The 24,547-nt window shown below is 40.9% G+C and overlaps 1 protein-coding gene across 2 annotated transcripts; it reads right to left on the bottom strand.

Annotated features, from left to right (window-relative positions):
• Nucleotides 1–311: 311 nt before the first annotated feature.
• Nucleotides 312–14,773, bottom strand: LOC106573397 (ETS homologous factor). 2 transcript variants are annotated; one of them, XM_014148410.2, is made up of 9 exons: nucleotides 14,390–14,773; nucleotides 6,425–6,530; nucleotides 5,972–6,229; nucleotides 5,572–5,628; nucleotides 2,760–2,801; nucleotides 2,594–2,656; nucleotides 1,633–1,677; nucleotides 1,283–1,478; nucleotides 312–1,174 (listed from the first exon to the last, which is right to left on the bottom strand). In XM_014148410.2, exons 2-9 carry the CDS (start codon nucleotides 6,519–6,521, stop codon nucleotides 1,075–1,077), a joined length of 858 nt encoding a protein of 285 aa, XP_014003885.1. In that variant the 5' UTR covers nucleotides 6,522–6,530; nucleotides 14,390–14,773; the 3' UTR covers nucleotides 312–1,074. The 2 variants fall into 2 exon arrangements, with proteins under 2 accessions (XP_014003885.1, XP_014003886.1); XM_014148411.2 differs by lacking the exon at nucleotides 2,594–2,656 and having other exon boundaries at nucleotides 314–1,174; nucleotides 14,390–14,770.
• Between the last annotated feature and the right edge of the window lie 9,774 nt (nucleotides 14,774–24,547).

Genomic DNA, 24,547 nt, shown 5'->3' with positions numbered 1-24,547 from the left:
GTGCATAGAGGAGGTCTGTATCTATAATTCTTAAAATAATTGTTATGCTTTTTGTGAACGTTTATCGTGAGTAATTTAGTAAAATGTTAGCGAATTCCCCGGAAGTTTGCGGGGGGTATGCTAGTTCTGAACGTCACATGCTAATGTAAAAAGCTGGTTTTTGATATAAATATGAACTTGATTGAACAAAACATGCATGTATTGTATAACATAATGTCCTAGGGTTGTCATCTGATGAAGATCATCAAAGGTGAGTGCTGCATTTAGCTGTCTTCTGGGTTTTTGTGACATTATATGCTAGCTTGAAAAATGGGTGTCTGATAATTTCTGGCTTGGTACTCTGCTGACATAATCTAATGTTTTGCTTTCGTTGTAAAGCCTTTTTGAAATCGGACAGTGTGGTTAGATTAACGAGAGTCTTGTCTTTAAATAGCTGTAAAATAGTCATATGTTTGAGAAATTGAAGTAATAGGATTTTTAAGGTTTTGAAAATCGCGCCACAGGCTTCAAGTGGCTGTTACGTAGGTGGGACGAATTCGTCCCGCCTAGCCCATAGAGGTTTTTAACATTCTCTGGACTTTTTTAGAACATTCCCAATGTCAAACTAGTTGGAGAACATTCCTAGAACATTACCAAAATTGACATTAAATCCGACCATGTTTGAACTTTTAGGAAACATTCAGTTAAAGTAATGAAATACCACATTTAAGTTCCTTAAATGTGCCGAGAATGTTCCACAGTCAAGCAACTATCCTGCACCATTCCCAGAAAGTTGTAGGAAGGTTGTATGCAAAATAACCATATGACAACCCCGCTGTCACCAAGCTCTCAGAAACATTTGGTTCTCTGAACATTATGTGCTAGCTGGGTAAGCAATTAAATGTAGTCTTTCTTAACCAAATGTAAACATATCATACAAAACTCCCACAAATGTCAAGAGTTGCAACAAGGCATTCTGCTTCTCTTTGTAAAACAACATAGTAAAACATCACAGTGACACATTAAAATAAAAAACAAACAAATAGACAGGCAAAAAAAGGCACAAAATAGTGTAGAGGTGTCCTACAGACTCTTTTACTTTTCTGACACCCTCCATCCTTGTGCATTTTTTCCAAACTTGTAGACTAGCCTTCGGCCATCCACGTGTTCCAGGATTTCCCGTTTGTAGTAATATCTGGAAAGGTATGGACAGGGAGATTAATGGAACAGCCAAAATGACTGACTTCTTAAGATGCGAACCAGGAAATAAACATCAAAACTCCCTAATCCCTTCAATCTTTACCTCATAGCTCGGCTGAGCTTCTCGTAGGTCATGCTGCTGTTGTTCTTCTTCTTGCCCCACAGCTGAGCAACAGCCTCTGACTTAAGGAAACGGAACACGCCATCTGTCCGGTCCTCCCACTTGAGCAGGCCTGCATTCCGCTCTGGGTTCAGCAGAATGTCCCTAATGAACTCCCACAGGTGGGTCCCCCGGGGGTCTGAGGAGAAACACATGGGTGGTGGACATAAGAACAATCTACTGCACATCAGTTATAGCATAGGCAAAACGTTCAGCATGTAGCCATCATCCGATTGAGCATTTACATTGAAAGATAAGGAACGATAGCATTGAAGATGATAAATACTGCTCACTGTGTTTTTTGATCTGATGAGGGTGAATGTGAGATCCCTTTGTGTCTGAAAGTAAATTAATAGGCACATGGTCATTAAGCAGATGCTTACAACAAATTAAAATGAAGACATTCAATATATTTGGTACAAGTGACAATCAAACCCACTAGTGGGTCTAGCATCATAGTATTCCAACCAACTAATCACACAGAGCTTTAACTCACACGTTTTAACCCTTGTACCGCTATGTCTTACGCATTCCATATTAATTCTATGGAACCCAATACTGTACAATTGCATGGGTGTCACGTCCGTCGGATGAAGTAGACCAAGGTGCAGCGTGGTGAGCATACATTTTCCTCTTTATTGAATGTCTCCAGCAAAACCAATAAACAATACAAAACGCCCGTGACGCTTACAGGGCAAAGTGCCACAAACAAAGTTAACTACCCACAAGGACAGGTAAGAAAAAGGGCTGCCTAAGTATGGTTCCCAATCAGAGACAACGATAGACAGCTGTCCCTGATTGAGAACCATACCCGGCCAAAACAAAGAAATACAAAACATAGAAAATAGAACATAGAATGCCCACCCCAGCTCAGGCCCTGACCAAACCAAAATAGAGACATAAAAATGAACTCTAAGGTCAGGGCGTGTCAATGGGTGCGGGAAACATTTACAGGATGAGCTTGGTCAGTTGTATTGTCATACATTGTTTGCTCAGTGGCATTGTTCAGTGAAGGAGTAAACTCAGCTGGCCCATTCCCAAAATTATCACTTATTGAACGTTCATGGACTTTACTCAATAGCCTTGAATTGCCACTTTGCTCAATGATGTCTTATGTTTCAAATTCACATTGGTCCAGCAATAATATTTTTGGGGACTAGGCTACTGTAGATCAAAGTCTTCCTTTGGCTTGGGTCTTGTTCCAATGTCTTTGTTTACATAATGTTTTATAGGTTTTCAGTCCTCATCTTTTACCTGGACTTGAGGTAGTGGGCGATGACACAGGTGCGAGGCATTGACATGAGGGATCAAAAATGTCTAAAAAGTAGACATGTCAACATATAAAAAATTATGCTGTCCGTAAGTTAGTTAAAATGTTGCATTTTTAAGTCTCTCCTATCCATTCCAATGTGGTACCTACCTGCAGGATATATGCTAGGTTCTGGGAATGGACAAGGGAGATCTATGAGGAGAGGAGAGCACATAAAGCTTACATTTACTTAATAAGAGGCATAAAGAAACATCTCAAGAGTTTATTGAAATCACAGACTAGATTTAATTTACTTAATTTTTTAACTAGTGTCAAACATGTTGAGACAAGCACAGATAGGCCTACGTCATGACTGGATGGGCTTGTAAGAGATGACTTGAAGTACATTACTCATGTATCCCAATGTTTCTCTAGAGCAGGGATCATCAACTAGATTCATCTGCTGGGAGAATTTTTTATAAATATACAGTACCAGTCAAAAGTTTGGACACGCCTACTGATTCCAGGTTTTTTCTTTTCTTTTTACTATTTTCAACATTGTAGAATAATAGTGAAGACATCAGAACTATGAAATAACACATTTGGAATCATGTAGTAACCAAAAAAGTGCTAAACAAATCACAATATATTTTCTATTTGAGATTCTTCAAAGTAGCCACGCTATGCTTTGATGACAGCTTTGCACACTCTTGGCATTATTTAACCAGCTTCATGAGGTAGTCACCTGGAATGCATTTCAATTAACCGGTGTGCCTTGTTAAAAGTTATTTTGTGGAATTTCTTTCATTCTTTCCTGCGTTTGAGCCAATCAGTTGTGTTGTGACAAGGTAGGGGTGGTATACAGAAGATAGCCCTATTTGGTAAAAGACCAAGTAAATATTATGGCAAGAACAGCTGAAATAAGCAAAGAGAAATGACAGTCCATTATTACTTTAAGGCATGAAGGTCAGTCAACGTGGAAAATTTCAAGAACTTTGAATGTTTCTTCAAGTGCAGTTGCAAAAACCATCAAGCGCTATGATGAAACTGGCTCTCATGAGGACCGCCACAGGAAAGGAAGACCCAGAGTTACCTCTGTTGCAGAGGATAAGTTCATTAGAGTTACCAACCTCAGAAATTGCATCCCAAATAAATGCTTCACAGAGTTCAAGTAACAGACACATCTCAACATTGACTGTGTGAATCAGAAGAAGCAAAGAAACCACTACTAAAGAACACCAATAATAAGAAGAGACTTGCTTGGGACAAGAAACACAAGCAATGGACATTAGACCGGTGGAAATATGTCCTTAGTCCTGATGAGTCCAAATTTGAGCTTTTTGGTTCCAACCGCAATGTCTTTGCGAGACAGAGAGTAGGTGAATGGATGATCTCTGCGTGTGTAGTTCCCACCATGATGCATGGATGAGGAGGAGGTGTGATAGTGTGGGGGTGCTTTTCTGGTGACACTGTCAGTGATTTATTTACAGTTCAAGGCACACTTAACCAGCATTGCTACCACAGCATTCTGCAGCAATACGCCATCTCATCTGGTTTGCGCTTAGTGGGACTATATTTTGCTTTCAAACAGGACAATGGCCCAAAATACACCTCTGGGCTGTGTAAGGGCTATTTGGCCAAGAAGGAGAGTAATGGAGTGCTGCATCAGATAACCTGGCTTCCACAATCATCCGACCTCAATCCAAATGAGATGGTTTGGGATGAGTTGGACTGCAGAGTGAAGGAAAAGCAGCCAACAGGTGCTCAGCATATGTGGGAACTCCTTGAAGACTGTTGGGAAAGCATTCCAGGTGAAACTGGTTGAGAGAATGCCAAGATTGTGCAAAGCTGTCATCAAGGCAAAGCGTGTCTACCTTGAATAATCTAAAATCTAAAATATATTATATACTTTTTTTTACTATATGATTTTGATGTCTTCACTACGATGTAGAACATATATAGAAAAACCCTTGAATGAGTAGGTGTGTCCAAACTTTTGAATAGTACTTTATATTTTTAGACTGCAAATTGACCGCAGAAGCCTAAACAGATATAATATTTGTCTAAAACATAATGATTTCAAACAAATTGTTTCATTTTTCTTTTACTTTTTACCCCCATTTTCTCCCCAATTTTCATGATATCTAGTTGGTAGTTACAGTCTTTTCCCATTGTTGCAACTCCCATACGGACATCATTACAAACCTTGATTACATTTGGGAATATTGTCCTGCGTATGGTGTCGTCTTTTGGACAGGATGTTATTAACACGGGTGTCCTGACACTGTCGTCATTTAAAATCCCATGGCGGTTATTGTAAAAGTAGAGATGTTCACCCCGGTGTTATGGCTAAATTCCCAAACTGGCCACATTCCATCATGGCCACCTAATCATCCTCCTCATTCGCAATTGGCATATATCACACCTCACCTCTCCACATGATAACTGATGTGTGGTGAGAGTTCTAGTACAAAATGGTCGCCGTGCATAACTGAAGTGGGTGTTACACATTGATGGAGGATGAGGTGAGTTGAGTTTCCCCCTATTACTGTATGCAAAGCGCTTTGTGTACCTCATTTGGTAGAAAAGTGCTTTATAAATCCAATAAATTATTATTCATTATTATTATTTGTATACGATCACATATGTCTCTCTATTATGCGTGTTTTTAGTCTTTTCATTCCAACAATGGAAATTCAAAAAAACATTATTATTATTTTTGGTGTTGTTGTTGCTTGGGGCCAAATAAAACCACCCACGGGCCAAATCCAGGCACAAGGCCCGCCAGTTGGGGAACCCTGATCTAGAGTCTCTCTGTTCTATAGACTCCCCGTTCTCTACGAGGGTCTGAAGCATTGTATATATTCTATAACTTTATAAATGACAATTTTATATACATGCAACAGTGCGTTTTGAATAAAGGACATGTGAAAAACAATGTACTAAATCCTCTCTGGGTTTGTATGCTTTTGACAGCTCTTACCATCTAGCTCTGATTTGATAATGTTCAGTGGGTTAAACTCCACACCAGGATACTGTCCTGTGTAGGGATGACATGGAGAAACAAGAGGTCATTGTTATTACACTGACAGTAACAACACCCTTCTTTATTTTGTGTTGCATGTAATCAAACTTGATGCTGAAATCTTAAATCCTTGATCCACTGGTCCACTGGTTCAACTGTCTGTTCTTGTTTGTTTGTGGTTTTCTAACCGACTCAAATAGTGTTGAAATGAAATACTACATACAAACATCTGAAGACCAAATTTATCACTAATAGTATGTTTTTACAATACATGGCCAGACCTGGCCTCCATTCTGATAAACATAAGACACCAACAATAACAGAGGACGTTACAGCTTTGTTCAATGTCTCAACGTACCGCTCCATTTGAGCTCGTTGAGGCTTTGGTAGAGGATAGGCCCCATGGTGCCCGCGGCGCGTGTGAAGTCCTGGTAGGTCATGCTGCACAGTTGACGGCCATCCACATCAAAGTTCTGGAAGTGGATGCTGGCAGCGTCAATCTGGTGCATGTCCACCATCTGCTGTAGCCATTGCCACACCAGGTACTTTGACCAATACTGAGGCTTGTAGTCCTGGGACCACAGGCGACTGGTGTAACCGGGCATCACTGTGGAAACTGGGGATAGGGTTGAAGATAGAGGTTAGGTGCATTTTGCAATAGTTGTGAGTAGCATATCAAATTTTCAGTCTTCGAGTGTGCTGGGGGTGTTGTGAAAAAATATTAACTCTGGCTAGCCCAGGTACTTGTAAATAATTAAACCAGCAGAGCAATTTACTAAAAGAGCCATTGAGTAACCAAACAAGTCCTCACTGTCTGGGCAGGGGTAGGAGCTCCATGTTGTGGGCAGCTGGCTCTCAATGCTGGCAGTGGAAGGGATGCTCATGATACAGGTGGTATGACGGACCATGGTCCAGAGCTGGGGGAGAAAGACACGTACAGTCCGTATGGAGTAAAACCCCAAACAAGGTGATTGGTAGGCTGCCACGTAATCACACACAGTGCACATAGACAGTGTTATTCCCCATAGTGAGTTGAGATGTTTGCAAATGAGATATATCTAAATTACAACATTAACAGTTGTGAAAGTGCAGAAGGAGTTAGTATAGAGAGAGTGTGGGTGTCTGTTTTGCATAAATACACAGTGCATTCGGAAAGTATTCAGACCCCTTCAATTATTCTACAATTTATTATAAAATTGATTAAATCGTTTTTCCCCCTGATCAATCTACACACAATACCCTATAATGACAAAGTAAAAACAGGTTTTTAGAATTTTCGGCAAATTAAAAAAAATAATAATAATGAAATATCACATTTACATAAGTATTCAGACCCTTTACTTAGTACTTAGTTGAATCACCTTTGGCATTTATTACAGCCCCCAGTTATTACAGTTATTACAGTCTTCTTGGATATGATGCTATAAGCTTGGCACACCTGTATTTGGGGAGTTTCTCCCATTCTTCTCTGCAGATCCTCTCAAGCTCTGTCAGGTTGGATGGGGAGCGTGGCAGCACATCTATTTTCAGGTCTCTCCAGAGATGTTCAATCGTATTCAAGTCTGGGCTCTGGCTGGGCCACTCAAGGGCATTCAGAGACTTCTCCCGAAGCCACTCCTGCATTGTCTTGGCTGTGTGCTGAGAGTTGTTGTCCTGTTGGAAACTGAACCTTTGCCCCAGTCTGAGGTCCTGAGCGCTCTGGAGCAAGTTTTCCTTAAGGATCTCTCTGTACTTTGCTCTGTTCCCTCTTTCCCTCAATCCTGACTAGTCTCCCAGTCCTTGCTGTTGAAAAACATCCCCACAGCATGATGATACAACAACCACGCTTCACCGTAGGTGCTTGGCATTCAGGCCAAAGAATTCAATCTTGGTTTCATCAGACCAGAGAATATTGTTTCTCATGGTTTGAGAGTCTTTAGGTGCCTTTTGGCAAACTCTAAGCGGGCTGTCATGTGCCTTTTACTGAGGAGTGGCTTCTGTCTAGCCACTCTACCATAAAGGCCTGATTGGTGGAGTGCTGCAGAGATGGTTGTCCTTCTGGAAGGTTCCCCATCTCCACAGACGAACTCTGAAGCTCTGTCAGAATGACCATTGGGTTCTTGGTCACCTCCCTGACTAAGGCCCTTCTCCCCTGATTGCTCAGTTAGGAAGATTCTTGTCGGTTCCAAACTTCTTCCATTTAAGAATAATATAGGCCACTGTGTTCTTGGAGAACTTCAATGCTACAGACATTGTTTGGTACCCTTCCCCAGATCTGTGCCTTCACAATCCTGTCTCTGAGCTCCACGGACAATTCCTTCAACCTCATGGCTTGGTTTTTGCTCTGACATGCACTGTCAACTGTGGGACCTTATATAGACAGGTATGTGCCTTTCCAAATCATGCCCAATCAATTGAATTTATCACAGGTTGACTCCAATCAAGTTGTAGAAACATCTCAAGGATGATAAATGGAAACAGGATGCACCCTGAGCTCAATTTTGAGTCTCATAGCAAAGGGTCTGAATACTTATGTAAATAAGGTATTTCTGTTTTTTTACTATTTATTTTAATACATTTGTAAAAAAAAATCGGTTTTTCGCTTCATCATTATGTGGTATTGTGTGTAGATTAATGAGGGATTTTTTTCAAAATCCATTTTAGAATAGGGGTGTAACGTGACAAAATGTGGAAAAGTCAAGGGGTCTGAATACTTTCTGATTGCACTGTATGCCTATTTGTTCTTCTGATGCTAGAATGAAATGGGTTAGTTATATTTAATGATGTGATACTCCCGGAGTTTGGAAGGCGGCCCATGTACTTTCCCTTCACAAAGGTGGCGGCCTATTTCTAAACTTTCTTGCCAAGCTAAAATATTAGAATCCTTGATTCATTCTCAGCTAAGATCTTTGTTATCTTTGAAATGTATTCTAAATGCACACTACATGACGAAAAGTATGTGGACACCTGCTCGTCGAACATCTCATTCCAAAACCATTTGCATTAATTTGGAGTTGGTGCCCAATTTACTACTATAACAGACTCCACTCTTCTGGGAATGCTTTCCACTAGAATTTGGAACATTGCTGCGGGGACTTGCTTCCAATGAGACATAAGAGCATTAGCAAGGTCTGGCAATGATGTTGGGCGATTAGGCCTGGCAAGGAGTCAGCATTCTAATTCATCCCAAAGGTGTCCGATGGGGTTGAGGTCAGGGCTCTGTGTAGGCCAATTAAGTTCTTCCACACCAATCTCGACAAACCATTTCTGTATGGACCTCGCTTTGTGCACAGGGCATTGTCATGCTGAAACAGGTAAGGGCCTTCCTCAAACTGTTGACAGAAATTTGGAAGCACAGATTTGTGTAGAATGTCATTGTATGATGTAGCATTAAGATTTCCCTTCACTTGAACTAAGGGGCCTAGTTGGAACCATGAAAAATAGCTCCAGAACGTTATTCGTCCGCCACCAAACTTTACAGTTGGCACTATGCATTGGGGTAGGTAGCGTTCTCCTGGCTTCCGCCAAACCCAGATTCGTCCTTCAGACTTCCAGATGGTGAAGCGTGATTCATCACTCCAGAAAACACATTTCCACTGCTCCAGATTCCAATGGCGGCAAGCTTTACACCACTTCAGCCGACTCTTGGCATTGCGCATGGTGATCGTAGGCTTGTGTACTGCTGCTCGGCCAGGGAAACCCATTTCATGAAACTCCTGATGAACAGTTATTGTGCTGACATTGTTTCCAGAGGCATTTTGGAACTCACTAGTGAGTGTTGGAACTGAGGACAGACTATTTTTACGCGCTACGTGCTTCCGCACTCGGCAATCCCATTCTGTGAGCTTGTTGCTCTTTAGTAAGGCCATTCTACTGCAAATGTTTGAGCATGGAGATTGCATGGCTGCGTGCTCGATTTCATATACCTGTCAGCAACGGTATGTCTAAAATAGTCCAATCCACTAATTTGAAGGGGTGTCCACATACTTTTTTATATACAGTATAGCGTTCATCATTCAGGTTTTTGATCAGGTCATAGCACTATCTCTGCTTCATCCCTAGGTATAAATGATGTGGTTACCTGCATGGATAAAAATCAACATTGTTCTGCCCTCTTCATTGACCTGTCAAAGGCGTTCGATACTGTTGATCACTCATTGCTAATTCAGAGGCTTTCCTCAATTGGCCTAGACCAGGTTGCATGTAACTGGTTTAAAAATTGCTTGACAGATAGAACTCAATGTATATCTACTGATGGTGTTAAATCAGGTTTCCTTACAGAAGGTGTCCCGCAGTGGTCGATTCTGGATCCTATGCTTTTTACTGTTAACATTAACTATCGACTATCGTAAACAAATGTGACCTACACTTGTATGCCGATGATACTGTTGAGTATGCTATTGCCCCCACGGTTGAACAGGCTCTATCTATACTACAGTCTTCCTTCATTGTATTATAGAAAAACTTTATTGACCAGAAATTAGTACTGAATAAAGGTCAAACTAAATATATGTTGTTCTCTAGAGCGCATAAAATTAAGTCCGATGATTTATGTGCACTTTGGATGGTGTCTATATTGATCATGTCCGTGCTTACACATATCTGGGCATCTGGATTGATGAAAAGCTGTCTTTTAAAAAGCATATTGATGAGTTAAGAAGTTGAGAATAAAAATGGGCTTCTTCTATAGAAATAGGTCTTGCCTCTAGCTAAATACCATGGTATACTCTTCTCCATATCACTCCCTTGACTGCCGTGAAGTGTTGGCCGTAGTGGGTCAACAACATGGTTACGTTCATTGAACTGTTGTTGAGAAAATCGTTCACCACAACCATATTTGCATTCAATATGTAAATATATACTGTGTGCTGAGGGGTATTTATGTCTATAATAAAGCCCTTTTGTGGGGAAAAAGTAATTCTGATTGGCTGGGCCTGGCTCCCCATTGCGCACCTGTCCAGTCATGTGAAATCCATAGATTAGGGCCAAATGAATCTATGTCCTAATATGAACTGTAGCTCAATAAAATCTTTGAAATTGTTGCATGTTGCATTCATTGTTTTGTTCAGTATACATTATAAAAGTTGGAGGTCGGCACTGAGGCCTGTGACGAATATATAAGAGGAAGGCGGAGTGGCTGCACCACAGTACTTGCAATGACTTTGTCACATATTTTAGTGTTTGTCGAGTCCAGGGGTTTCCAAACTTTTCTGTTTCGTGACCAAGCAATTGAGGTTTCTTTTGAGTCGCAAACCACCATAAGATTTGAGCAGTGAAAAAAACATACAATAACCAAAGAAAAAGCAAAAAATGTATTAATAACAAATAATACTGTCTTCCTCAATCCAAAACCAGTTTCCCAAGAACTTGAGTCAAGATCCCTGAGTATAATTTTCACTAGAGGTATATGGCCTTTGACAGATCAGGCCAAGTGTTGGGTTCAGATCTAGATCCTATTGGCATCTTGCCAAATGTACGCTTTGGTTACCATCAGTGCAGTCTACTGTCTGTTTGCCTGCTGTCTAGTCTGAGCAGCCTGAAGACTGTACATGGAAATAGACTGCTGGCATTGTATTCCTGACTGTTTAGTTAGCATGTCCCTATCATCAGGTAGTAGTTTCTATTTTCTATAGTCTCCTAGACAGTTGAAGGTTAACTTTTTAACGATACATGGTGTGAACTATTCAGGGATGAGTCATAAAGTTCCATGTTAGCTAGACAAAGCGCTTTGGAAATTGACCTCTGATCAATATTCACTAACTGTGCATATCACCAAACAAACAAACAAAGTTTCATAACATAATTATGTAAAACCATGAGGAAAGGCTTAAAGATGAAGGAAGTAAACAGACAATAGTACGATCACTGATCAATGTCACTTCAGGTAAGCAACAAGCAAGTGCAGGCAGGTCACTCTTTCCTGGCTCTGAAGTGTCTGAGGACAGATACACTCTGTGGAGTTTTATATCAACTGATGCAAGTTACAACCAATGCTAGGTGATTACTGTAGAGTAGGTTGTAATCAGGTACAGTCATTCAACCTAAAACAAAACAGCAGTATTTGAATGTACCCAATTGTCATACTTGAGTGAAAGAAAAGATACCTTAATAGAAAATGACTCAAGTAAAAGTGAGTCACCTAGTTAAATACTACCTGAGTAAAAGTCTACAATTATTTTGTTTAAATTTACTTTAGTATAAAAGTACATGTAATTGCAAAAAATACTTAACAATCAAAAGTAAAAGTAAAAATAATTGCTTATGTTAAGCAAACCAGATGGCATGTGTTTTTTTAAATATTTTTTTTACGGATAGCCAGTGGCACACTCCAACACTCAGACATATTTTACAAACGTAGCATTTGTTTTTAGTGAGTCCACCAGATCAGAGACAGTAGAGATGACCATTGATGTTCTCTTGATAAGTGTGTGAATTGGACCATTTTCCTGTTCTGCCAACCTTTCAAAATCTAATGAGTACCTTTTGGTGTCAGGGAAAATGTATGGAGTAAAAAGTAAATTATATCTCAAAGCAAAACAGAGCCCATGACAGTACCAGTCAAAAGTGTGGACACACCTACTCATTCAAGGGTTTTTCTTTATTTTTACTATTTTCAACATTGTAGAATAATAGCGAAGACATCAAAACTATGAAATAACACATTTGGAATCAAGTAGTAACCAAAAAAGGGTTAAACAAATCAAAATATATTTTAAATTTGAGTCTTCAAAGTAGCCACCCTTTGCCTTGATGACAACTTTGCACACTGTTGGTATTCTCTCAACCAGCTTCATGAGGTAGTCACCTTGAATGCATTTCAATTAACATGTGGTTCTTGTTAAAACTTAATTTGTGGAATTTCTTTCCTTCTTAATGCATTTGAACTAATCAGTTGTGTTGTGACAAGGTAGGGGTTGTATACAGAAGATAGCCCTATTTGGTAAAAGACCAAGCAAATATTATGGCACGAACAGCTGAAATAAGCAAAGAGAAATGACAGTCCATTATTACTTTAAGGCATGAAGGTCAGTCAATGCGGAAAATTTCAAGAACTTTTAATGTTTCTTCAAGTGCAGTTGCAAAAACCATCAAGCGCTATGATGAAACTGGCTCTCATGAGGACCGCCACAGGAAAGGAAGACCCAGAGTTACCTCTGTTGCAGAGGATAAGTTCATTTGTCACAGCTGTCTGAATGATCGGACCAAAATGCAGCGTGTTCGTAGTTCCACATATTTTATTTAACGTGAAACTGAAATGCAATACACTAATACTTGAAACACAAAAACAACAAACCGTGACGCAGAGAGAAAACACACTACTCAAAATATAATCATCCACAAAAACAGGTGGGACAAACATCAACTTAAATATGACCTCCAATTAGAGGTAACGAGGATCAGCTGCCTCCAATTGGAGATCAACCCAAACACCTACATAGAAATACAAAACTAGAAACTGAACATAGAAATACATAAACAGACAAACACCCCCTGTCACGCCCTGACCAACTCTACCATAGAAAATAACAACTTACTATGGTCAGGACGTGACATCATTAGAGTTACCAACCTCAGAAATTGCATCCCAAATAAATGCTTCACAGAGTTCAAGTAACAGACACATCTCAAAATCGACTGTGTGAATCAGAAGAAGCAAAGAAACCACTAATAAAGGACACCAATAATAAGAAGAGACTTGCTTGGGTCAAGAAACACGAGCAATGGACATTAGACCGGTGGAAATATGTCCTTAGGTCTGATGAGTCCAAATTTGAGATTTTGGTTCCAACCGCAATGTCTTTTCGAGACACAGAGTAGGTGAACGGATGATCTCTGCGTGTGTAGTTCCCACCATGATGCATGGATGAGGAGGAGGTGTGATAGTGTGGGGGTGCTTATCTGGTGACACTGTCAGTGATTTATTTACAATTCAAGTAAAGTACAATTCTGGTAAAAGACCAAGTCCATGTTATGGCAAGAACAGCTCGAAAAAGCAAAGAGAAATGACAGTCCATCATAACTTTTTTAATTTTAAGACATGAAGGTCAGTCAATTCTGAAAATGTCAAGAACTTTAAAAGTTTCTCCAAGGTCAAATTGCTGCAAAGAAACCACTACTAAAGGACATCAATAATAAGAAGAAACTTGATTGAGCCAAGAAACACAAGTAATGGTCATTAGACAGGTGGAAATCTGTCCTTTGGTCTGATGAGTCCAAATTTGAGATGAATTGAAGAATCTCCAATAGAAAATATATTTTGATTTGTTTAACACTTTTTTTTGGTTACTACATGATTCCATGTGTGTTATTTACTATTAATCTGCAATGTAGAAAATAGTCTAAATAAACTAAATGAGTAGGTTTGTCCAAACTTTTGACTGGTACTGTTAATTTGCCCATGAACACGTTTACCTTGTAAACCAACACATAGGCCTTTCTCTTCAGGAATTCAAAAGCAAGCCGCACAATTATTTCAAATCAGTCATCTTCTTTAACACCGTATGAACAGCTCTTTAAAATATTTATGTCATGCTTGAAGAAGTTGAAGAAGCATTGCAGGCAATTAAAGCTTGATACAGTTAGACACATGAATCCAAACAAGCACAATCTAGTTTGAAAGACACTTAAAGTAATGCCTACAGTTAAAATACCTACTGTCTGCTTAATGAAAACCCCCATTCATTCCTATGCCCAGCCATTTGACATCAGATTGATTTCACTACATTCAGTCATTATAACAGCTACTAACAACAGGAGCAAATCTGGTTGCCTAACAATGCTTAGCATGTTTTCCTACCAGAGCTGTGGAATGGGGTCCGACCAGGCCTGTGTTCAATGGGTGTGTTGTCTCTCTCGCTCTCTCTCTCTCGCTCTTCTCTCAGATGACTTTAGGTGGGTAGCTACAGTAGCTGTGCTTCTGTACACAGGCGAGTGTAGTGTTGTTGTCAGTGCTAGCAGTTGTGCTCTTCCGACTCCAAAAACAAACAAAATAAGTGCTTGCCCACACACACCAAGGTGCTGCTCCAACAGTGGGTATTTTATGCTGTCAGCTTCCTTGTCCTATCCTTATCTCTCTCCAATTGGCTACCAGTGTAAGTTCATGCTAGTTAGTAATTTGGATTCGGGTGACGGAGTGAATAACAACACACACCTGTCATAGCTTTTACTTTCACTCTGTTTTTTCTCTCTCTCGCGCTCTCTCTCGCTCTCTCTCTCTCTCTCTCTCTCTCTCACTCACTCACTCACTCACTCACTCACTCACTCACTCACTCACTCACTCACTCACTCACTCACTCACTCACTCACTCACTCACTCACTCACTCACTTGTAAAGCTAACCTTGTGGGGACACACAATTCAGTTCCATTCAAAATGAAAAGAATCTAACCATAACCTAACCCTAGCTCCTAAACCTAATTCTAATCCTAACCTTAACCCTAGACCCCGTAGAAATAACATTTTACCTTGTGGGTGTTCACTTAAAATTACACAACAACTAGGTTCCAGTTTAACAACATTTACTAGACCATATTTCCACAGTACATGGTTGCCATTGCACTCAGGTCAGGTCCATCAACAATGAAATTACCACACAGGTGTACTAATAACAGAGTGATAGCACCGTAATAACATAAATATAGGGATACTTAAAACATGAACTTAACAATGGGGACTAACAAAATATCCCCAGTTGGTCAAAGTGTGGTTCACACACACACACACACACACACACACACACACACACACACACACACGGGCCTTACTTGCAAGCATTTAAAGTTAAACATTTAAAGTTAAACAGCCAATTAAAGTTGTCGATTTACTTGCATGTGACAGAAAGCTAAATTGTAGCTGGTCCCGTCAGATAACATGGCACACGTTAGCCCTTTTCTAACCTCACCAGGTGGCAGTGACTACATCCTGGCACAACTTCTGCAGCCAATTAAAATCGTAGATGTAGTTGGACATGTTCCAACACTGGTCAAATTGCTCTCTGTGTAAAGTGCCTAGTTCATGTAATTGTCACAGATTATGGCAAGGGTTCGAATCTCACATTAGTCCCCCCCCCTTTGACATTTAGATTTATATGTATCCTATTAGGTTAGTGTGTTGAAAAGGGATGTAGCCTACAGCCAAAAGCTTAAAAATGAAAAAGGACTTACATTTCAGCCTTGCACACAAACACACTGCAATTGCCTAATAATCATATTACATAGGCTATGTTACATGGACGTGTCCAACTAAATATTTTTTTGTGTCACATTTGTGTTATTTCACTAGAGGTGTGCAGTAGAAATAGTCTGCACTCTCGTTATCATCCTACAGATGGCAGTATTGCAGCTTGAATCGACAGTCTTAATGTAGGAAGACACTTCGCTGTCATTAATATATTCTTATGTAGGTTACACTTACAATGTTTTCTAGTTTATGCAATATTATAATAACCCACTTTGTCACATGCGTTTTGAATCGAGAATTAAAGACCGACATTGAACAGTTTGTTCCTCAACAAAAAAGCTTGATGAGAAGTGGGCTCGTATCCATGTTTATAAAGCAGTATCAATTACAATGCAACGGCTTTAGTACCCAGAGCTGATGAGGATTGTTATAGCCAACATGACTGCTATTTGACAAATCCATATGCTCTACGTTTCTTTTTTTTTTCTTCTTTATTTACAATATGAGATAAACTTTCTTGTAAGGACCTCATTTATCTTTTTTTCCCATAGAAACTCATTGATGTGTGTGAAACAGATTTAAAAAACAAAGATTTTGCCATATGCAAAAACTTGAAAATGTTGTCTAATGTTAATAGGTTGTAGCCTAGTCAAGGATTCATCAATGCAATATTGGCAAACAACATTTTGTTACAGATCAACTGAACAAATAAACCTTGAGTTTGTAGATTTAAAAAATGCCATTGGTTGGTGGATCGAAAATCGAAGATGTGCCAGGATGTAATCACTGCCACCAGTTAAGGTTAGCATAGGGCTAACTTGTTCTATGTTATCTGATGGGATCAGCTACAATTTATTGTTTGGTGAAATGCAAGTAAATCAACTATTTTCATTGACTGATATGCATATGATTGCATGAGAACCTGTATAACTTTAAATGGGTGCTTATGTTTGCAAGTATGGCCCCAGAATGTCTCCAGGTGGTATGATGTTCACAATGACTCAACACTGATGATTTTTATATTGTCAGAACCTTTGGCAAAATAAATCTTACTGTAACCTTTCGAAGCTAACTGCAAGAACATTGGCCAACATGTTCCTTTTGTAATATAGATGTTTTTTTATTTTCCTTCCCCATAATTGTATTTCATTCTACTAATTGTCATCTAGAGAATCGTGTTTCCATATGAATACTTCAACATGATGGCACTGAATCAGTGTAAGCATAGCCTTTGTTACATTAACATAATTTCCATTGTCTAATGTTCCCTCTGATGAAGAAAGTAAAAGGGTAAACACCCATCTGTGTGTTTAGGATGCTAACCATGTCTCATCTTAGCGGGAGAGCACTCTGGATGGAGAGGGATGGAAGATGCTTTGATCAGTCCAGGTGTGTGCTGTTCAGTGTTGTGGATACTCTGTTATCCTGACAGAACCAGCCCCTTGAAGGTGACACACTGCTGTGCTCAGAGCCTCTGCCTATTTGTTTACACTTCAACATAGTTGCCTCTTCTGTCTGACACACAGACACCAGCTGAGTGACACATGAGCATAGTGAGATGAGAGTTCAATATCATCTGATGCTGGCTGGTTGCCTTTGTTAGAGCTGATGTGTGGCATGTGGAGAGCTTCTACTGCTGCTCCTACTGTTTGTTTCTCTTATTCCATGGAAACATCAGTTGTTGATTGAATGGATAGTCTGTATTACTGTGTTATTCAGAGATACTGTCATCCTCTATTCAAATCCACCAAACTCTATTGCCGGGCAACCTAATGATCCAACAGAACATTAAATTAATATTTTATATATCTTACTTTGATGTCTGCAAACAGTTTGAAGAACAAGCAGTAAATACAATCAGAAAAGTGTGTAAAGAGAATTGGATATGTCACATGCAGACCTTTAAGCGTGTCACCCTTTTTACTTGCAGTAGTCATCTTTTGACAATGATCAGAAGAAGTACAAATAGTCTATTTCTGCTTGCCGCCAATTAGGGTTTTGACAAATGTAACGTTGCCACTGATCTAAGTTCTAAATATAGCCCATAACACACACACAGAACTCTCTCTGGCGTTCAGCAAAGCACATATTGGAGCACTAACAGCTTCATGATGTTGACTGAAGATTGAGAAATGTTGGAACTGTCTAATGGGCTCAAGCAAGGAGAAGTCAGAGAGGCAAGTATACGTCAAGTATATTCCAACAAAGTCTATCCAAGTCATGCATGATTCACATGTTTACTTAAACATAGCTATCATTCTCCAACACAACTATTTCCTTATGGTAAGGAAGGGGCAGAACTGTATGTTTTCTGTATTGCCCACGTGGACAGACTACCTGTGATCCTACCGGCTGAACATGAGTCCTTAGTCCTGGGTGGTGCTGGGTGGATTGCTGCTCTCTGTTGGCCTAGTAACTCTTTGCAGTTCTCTACTACATTTGACTGGGACCAGTTCCCACGGCACTGCTGCCTCAGAGGAAATGAATGAGGAAACCCAGCATTACCATAATGGTCTCTGAGATCCACCTGTTCCTGTCCCCATCCCCGTCCCTGTCTCCCCAAGCTACTCAGCCTGCTTCGTAAAACCCACCACTCCTGATCCCTAGCCCAAATCCCTAGCTTCCTAATACCTGCATGACTCCCCGACTAGCCCCCAGCCTCTCCCACATCCCCTCTGCTGCCTATTTGTAAGACAGGTGCTATTTGCCTGCTGTTTTGGAGCAGTTTTTCATACTCCTTGTAAAGGGTAAAGTCCCTCCAGGGTGTAATTTGGGACCTAAGTGGTGCTTGGTGCCCGTCCCACTGTATATGCCTGACCAGATTAATACGCCCATCAGTGGGGAACTGGAGTCGCATGCTATTCATTACAGCCGATGGCTTGGCCTGCTTTCCCCTCTCTCAGACTCAACTTCTCCCTTTTTTTCCCTTGCTCTCATCTTGCTTTCACCATTTTTTGCCAAGTCGTGAGTAGAGTTGAGTATTTGGCAACTCATTTCATGCATCTTTGTTCTGCCTTTTCCAGGTGGATGGGTGTCTGTGGATGATACAGAGGTCCATTGGGGGGAAAGGGAGAGAGAGAAGAGAGACAGAGAAGGTGAGATCAAAGTATTTTATATCAACTCTATGCAGGCTGTGTGAGTTGGCCTACAAAAGCAGTGAAAAGTGGAGTGATATACTGTACATTCTACTTCTTTCACTTAATTCTTTCAGATTTTTAAACAGATACAAGAAATCCTATATGAAAGTTTAGAGTGCTACATTTCTACAGTATTTAATCATATATATCAGGCCTAAGGGGACAATAATTCACGCTAAGGGCCCTCTCTGAAGCCCCTAATAACTCATTCCAGTCACCGGTTATGGCCATCACTTTGACAGGGGACAAGATAGCTGTCATTCTGGCTAGGCGAGACAGGAGTGCAGGAGTGGGTACAGGAGCTGCCGCCGCTCCGCAACGCTCTAATGAGCACAGAACACATTAAATGGCGTACGCCTATTACAGTCGTCAAATCCCCCCATCCTCCTCTCCTCCTCTGCCCTACCTTGTTCATTAGCTGCTTATCACCCCTGTTGGTGTCATCTGTAATATTTCACATTTTGATTAGCATATGATCCATGGGGGAAAAAGACAAATCATTTTATTAGCGTCAATTACAGCTATAAATGACGATTTATCTGGCTAAATTGTAATTTTACGTGTTCTCCCTCCCAGAAAACGAGAGAGAACAATGGCCTTATACTGTAATTGCAGTAATGAGCAGCAGTGGCGTAAGTTTAGTTTTAGAAGTGGGTGGGACATAACTTGGCGGGGGGTCTGGGGATCCTCACAATTTTTGGGGCATCTAAAGCAAATTTCCTGCATTACTTCACAATCTAATGACCCATGACCCTTCTAGCAGTCTCTATTTAGAACAACAAAAAGTAAGCAAAAATGCTGATAGTCATCAAGCTAGGTAAGCGATCATTTATAAATATGTTTAAGTGATTGATAATACTGAACTAGATCAATGATAATTAAATAATCAATATTGTTTTGCAACTTTAACCAATAGCCTAACAAATTAATAACTCTTACAAATATAGTACAAAATTACTTAACGTTTTATTGTCTTTATTATGACATCCTCTATATCAAATTTCAGCCAGCCCGAGCCACCTGGACGCCCGACCCCGACCAGTCTTGTCAATTACTCAACTCTCTCTCCAACCCAATTTCCTTCCCACTTTTTTTTATGTCTCAAGGGAAATGTTTGGAAAACAAAAGTTTAATAAAACACAGATACACCTACACATTAACGTACATAAACAGTACATCCTCCATATCATAGGCCTAATTGTACTGTAGCTCTTTTTACTTGCACACAATATAGCTGGGTCACCCCGTCCTGCCCCTAGGGGTCCACGGCCATGCAGCGCCCCAACCCTACACACCCCACTCTGCTTTAGGATCTCAGTGAAACATTCATGATTGGTTTCAGGTGTGCTAGGCCAAGGCCAGAGGGACAACCAACAGTACGGCAGACCCCCAGGGCCAGGACTGAGCAGCCCAGCAGCTAAGGACATGGGCATGTTTTCAATACAGACTCCTTTTGTCGTACAGTCATCAATATAAGGCATCCAGACCTTATGAAAGTTGCACAGTGTGCCCTTAATCTTGTAATAAATCACATTTCTGCCATCCATTGTGAGAGGATAAACAACCTTCCAATTAATGGCAATGCATTTCTTAGCTGTATAAATGCTAGGTTACACAGTTTCATCTGATAACATGCTCCAGTATCAACATTTTCAAGCAAACAAAAACAGGAAGAAGGGAGAATCTGTAGACATGCTGAGATAAAAGAACATACTCTTTGCCAGAATTCAGCCAGTCTTCACAAGACCATAACATATGAATATATGATGTCCCCTTCTGTGTTTTAAACCTCCAGCAGAAGAATTACATTTCTGAGTGCATGATATTCAGTTTCACTGGCATATGGTAGGTTCTATGGATGGTATTAAACTGCAGAAATGTATGTCTGAGATGATATGAACATGACTGGGCATTCTAACATATCTGTATCCATTCATCATCATCAATAGCATCTCCCAAATCTTCCTCACATTTTTGTTTTACATGTTTTGTGTCACTGGAAAAAGCCTCTATCAACCCTTGATGCAGTTTGGAAATCAACTTCAGAGGTTTGTGAAACTGCCTTCAAATAATTTCAATCTTGGAAGCTTCTTGCTTTTCCAGTGTTTCCTGCACAGAGACAATAAAGTGTTGTATCTGCAAAAAAAACTCTGTGCCGTCTCAGACTGTAACCTACCCATCAACTCAAGATGGAACTTTGTATCATTCACTAATATTGTTAATATACTGCAAAATTCACCTGAGCTCCATAGACTGGTCTTCCCTGGCTGTCTGACACTGTAGGGACACTTGTCACCATCTGATCCTGCTAAAACTGACTATGAACCATGACAGTGAAGCCTGTAGAGCTGTACATACCGTGCCTGTCAGGAATCAAGGTAAGACACAAGTGCAGACTGTGTGAAGTAACTATGTTTATTGTAACCACAGGGGCAGGCAAACGACAGGTCAAGGCAGGTAGGCTCCGGGTCAGTTCAGGCAGAGGTTGATAATCCAGAGGTGGAGCAAAGGTACAGGATGGCTGGCAGGCTCAGGGTCAGAGATAGGCAGTGGTCATGCAGGCGGGTAAAGGGTCAGGACAGGCAAAGGTTAAAACGCAGAAGGACGAGAAAAGAGAGACTAGGGAAAAACAGGAGCTGAGACGAAAACGCTGGTAGGCTTGAATAAACAAGACGAACTGGCAACAGACAGACAGAAAACACAGGCATAAATACACAGGAGAAAATGGGGAAGATGGGCGACACCTGAAGGGGGGTCGAGGCAAGCACAAGGACAGGTGAAACAGATCAGGGCGTGACAGTGCCACTGTGAAAAGTAGGGAATTAGCTAGGGAAACTGACAGATCAATACATTGCTATATTGACTAATAAAAACTCAAATTGTGCTGAAAAAAGTCTGAATATTGGTCTTCAATATTTTGGCCACTGGTTACATCGTTTGATACAGGTTTAGTGTGATTGAGAATAAAAACAATAGCATACCCACAACAGCTGTTAGATACTACTTCCTGACAGATAGCTAGCTAGATGCTAGTGTTGGTCAATTTCTTCAACAGATGATCAGGTCTATATAATTATCAAACGTATATATTGGTAGTAGAAAGGAAACACAGACTCTTTGATTAAGTATTACAATTCTTCTTTAGTAATACAATTGTAGGCAGAAGTTGGTACAGAGTACAGCATATGATAGCTCTCCCCAGGTTCTGCAAAATGTCTAAGACATCCTGTAACTCATATAGCCTCTCCCAGTCCTCCTTGCGTGAGTTTCCCTGGCAACATTTTAATACATCTAACCTCCCCTGACAGCAGCAACCATCTTGTCAGCAATTGGGGGGCTGTAGGTAGCCTAGTGGTTAGAGTGTTGAACTAGTAACCAAAAGGTTGCAAGATCTAATCCCCGAGCTGACAAGATAAAAATCTGTCATTCTGCCCCCGAACAAGGCAGTTAACCCACTGTTCCTAGGCCATCATTAAAAATAAAAATGTGTTCTTAACTAACCTGCCTAGTTAAATAAAGGTACATTTAAAAAAAAAGCTTGCAGTGGGTTTGACTAAAACTTGACCTTTCATCACAAGTATAGGGTCATATTTGATGATATGATATGATGATCAAAAATGTGATCATATTACTCCAGTGTTAGCCTCCCTACACTGACTTCCTGTTAAGGCAAGGGCTGATTTCAATGTTTTACTGCTAACCTACAAAGCATTACATGGGCTTGCTCCTACCTATCTTTCCGATTTGGTCCTGCCGTACATACCTACACGTACGCTATGGTCACAAGACACAGGCCTCCTAATTGTCCCTAGAATTTGTAAGGAAACAGCTGGAGGCAGGGCTTTCTCCTATGGAGCTCCATTTTTATGGAATAGTCTGCCTACCCATGTGAGAGATGTAGACTCGGTCTTAACCTTTAAGTCTTTACTGAAGACTCATCTCTTCAGTGGGTCCTATGATTGAGTGTAGTCTGGCCCAGGAGTGTGAAGGTGAACGGAAAGGCTCTGGAGCAACGAACCGCCCTTGCTGTCTCTGCCTGGCCGGTTCCCCTCTCTCCACTGGGATTCTCTGCCTCTAACCCTATTACAGGGGCTGAGTCACTGGCTTATTGCTGTTCTTCCATGCCATCCCTAGGAGGGGTGCGTCACTTGAGTGGGTTGAGTCACTGACGTGGTCTTCCTGTCTGGGTTGGCGCCCCCCCTTGGGTTGTGCCGTGGCGGAGATCTTTGTGGGCTATACTCGTCCTTGTCTCAGGATGGTAAGTTGGAGGTTGAAGATATCCCTCTAGTGGTGTGGGGGCTGTGCTTTGGCAAAGTGGGTGGGTTTATATCCTTCCTGTTTGGCCCTGTCCGGGGGTATCGTCGGATGGGGCCACAGTGTCTCCTGACCCCTCCTGTCTCAGCCTCCAGTATTTATGCTGCAGTAGTTTATGTGTCAGTCTGTTATATCTGGAGTATTTCTCCTGTCTTATCCAGTGTCCTGTGTGAATTTAAGTATGCTCTCTCTAATTCTCTCTTTCTCTCTTTCTTTCTTTCTCTCGGAGGACCTGAGCCCTAGGACCATGCCTCAGGACTACTTGACATGATGACTCCTTGCTGTCCCCAGTCCACCTGGCCATGATGCTGCTCCAGTTTCAACTGTTCTGCCTGTGGCTATGGAACCCTGACCTGTTCACCGGACGTGCTACCTGTCCCAGACCTGCTGTTTTCAACTCTCTAGAGACAGCAGGAGCGGTAGAGATACTCTCAATGATCGGCTATGAAAAGCCAAGTGACATTTACTCTTGAGGTGCTGACTTGTTGCACCCTCGACAACTGTGATTATTATTATTTGACCATGCTGGTCATTTATGAACATTTGAACATCTTGGCCATGTTCTGTTATAATCTCCACCCGGCACAGCCAGAAGAGGACTAACCACCCCTCATAGCCTGGTTCCTCTCTAGGTTTCTTCCTAGGTTTTGGCCTTTCTAGGGAGTTTTTCCTAGCCACCGTGCTTCTGCACCTGCATTGCTTGCTGTTTGGGGTTTTAGGCTGGGTTTCTGTACAGCACTTTGAGATATCAGCTGATGTAAGAAGGGCTATATAAATACATTTCATTTGATAACAAGGTGAACAAGTCCAAGCATCTTCTGACAGGTGACTTTATTCATCAGGCCTGCGACAGCCTTGTGTTCTCAGAAAACCAGTTGTATTCTCAGAACCTCAGATAGCCAGGTTGGGGCCCAGACAGGAGGAGTATGAACATAGGCGGTTTCTGCCTTCTGATAGTGTCTGAAGGGCACAACACTCAAAACAGGTAACATACACGCAGAGGTCTTCTAAAGAGGAGACCTTACAGTTTATTATAACACAATTTATTAACCCTTTAAAAGGTATGAGGCCTTGGTTTAACCCCTTCAGGAACTAGAGGTGAACTGGCTGTGGTAGCTACTAGCTAGCTAACTATCTGCTTGTAGTTTATTCACTTCAGTCGAGAGGGAATGAAGCATTAGCTAATGTAACATGTCAGTTACACTACTAGCTCTGGGAATAATATATTTTTTTCTGTCAAACAGCAGTTATCTTGCCAGCTAGATCAGTTAACTAAAGATTAGCCAGTTTCCTCTCTGCTTGCTTTTACAACTAAGAGAAAAAGT

Source organism: Salmo salar, chromosome ssa16, assembly GCF_905237065.1.
Source record: "Salmo salar chromosome ssa16, Ssal_v3.1, whole genome shotgun sequence".
NCBI classification, from domain to species: domain Eukaryota; kingdom Metazoa; phylum Chordata; class Actinopteri; order Salmoniformes; family Salmonidae; genus Salmo; species Salmo salar.
The sequence above is the reverse complement of the archived record's forward strand: the minus strand, read 5'-3'. Positions and strand labels throughout refer to the sequence as shown.

Bases quoted from the DNA above. Each gene is read 5' to 3' on its own strand.
- LOC106573397 (XM_014148410.2), bottom strand. From the start codon at position 6,521: ATGGTCCGTCATACCACCTGTATCATGAGCATCCCTTCCACTGCCAGC. The intron at 6,230-6,424 runs GTGAGGACTTGT...CCCTATCCCCAG, and splicing joins CTCCTACCCCTGCCCAGACA to TTTCCACAGTGATGCCCGGT. The intron at 1,175-1,282 runs GTAAAGATTGAA...ATACCTTTCCAG, and splicing joins AAGCTCAGCCGAGCTATGAG to ATATTACTACAAACGGGAAA.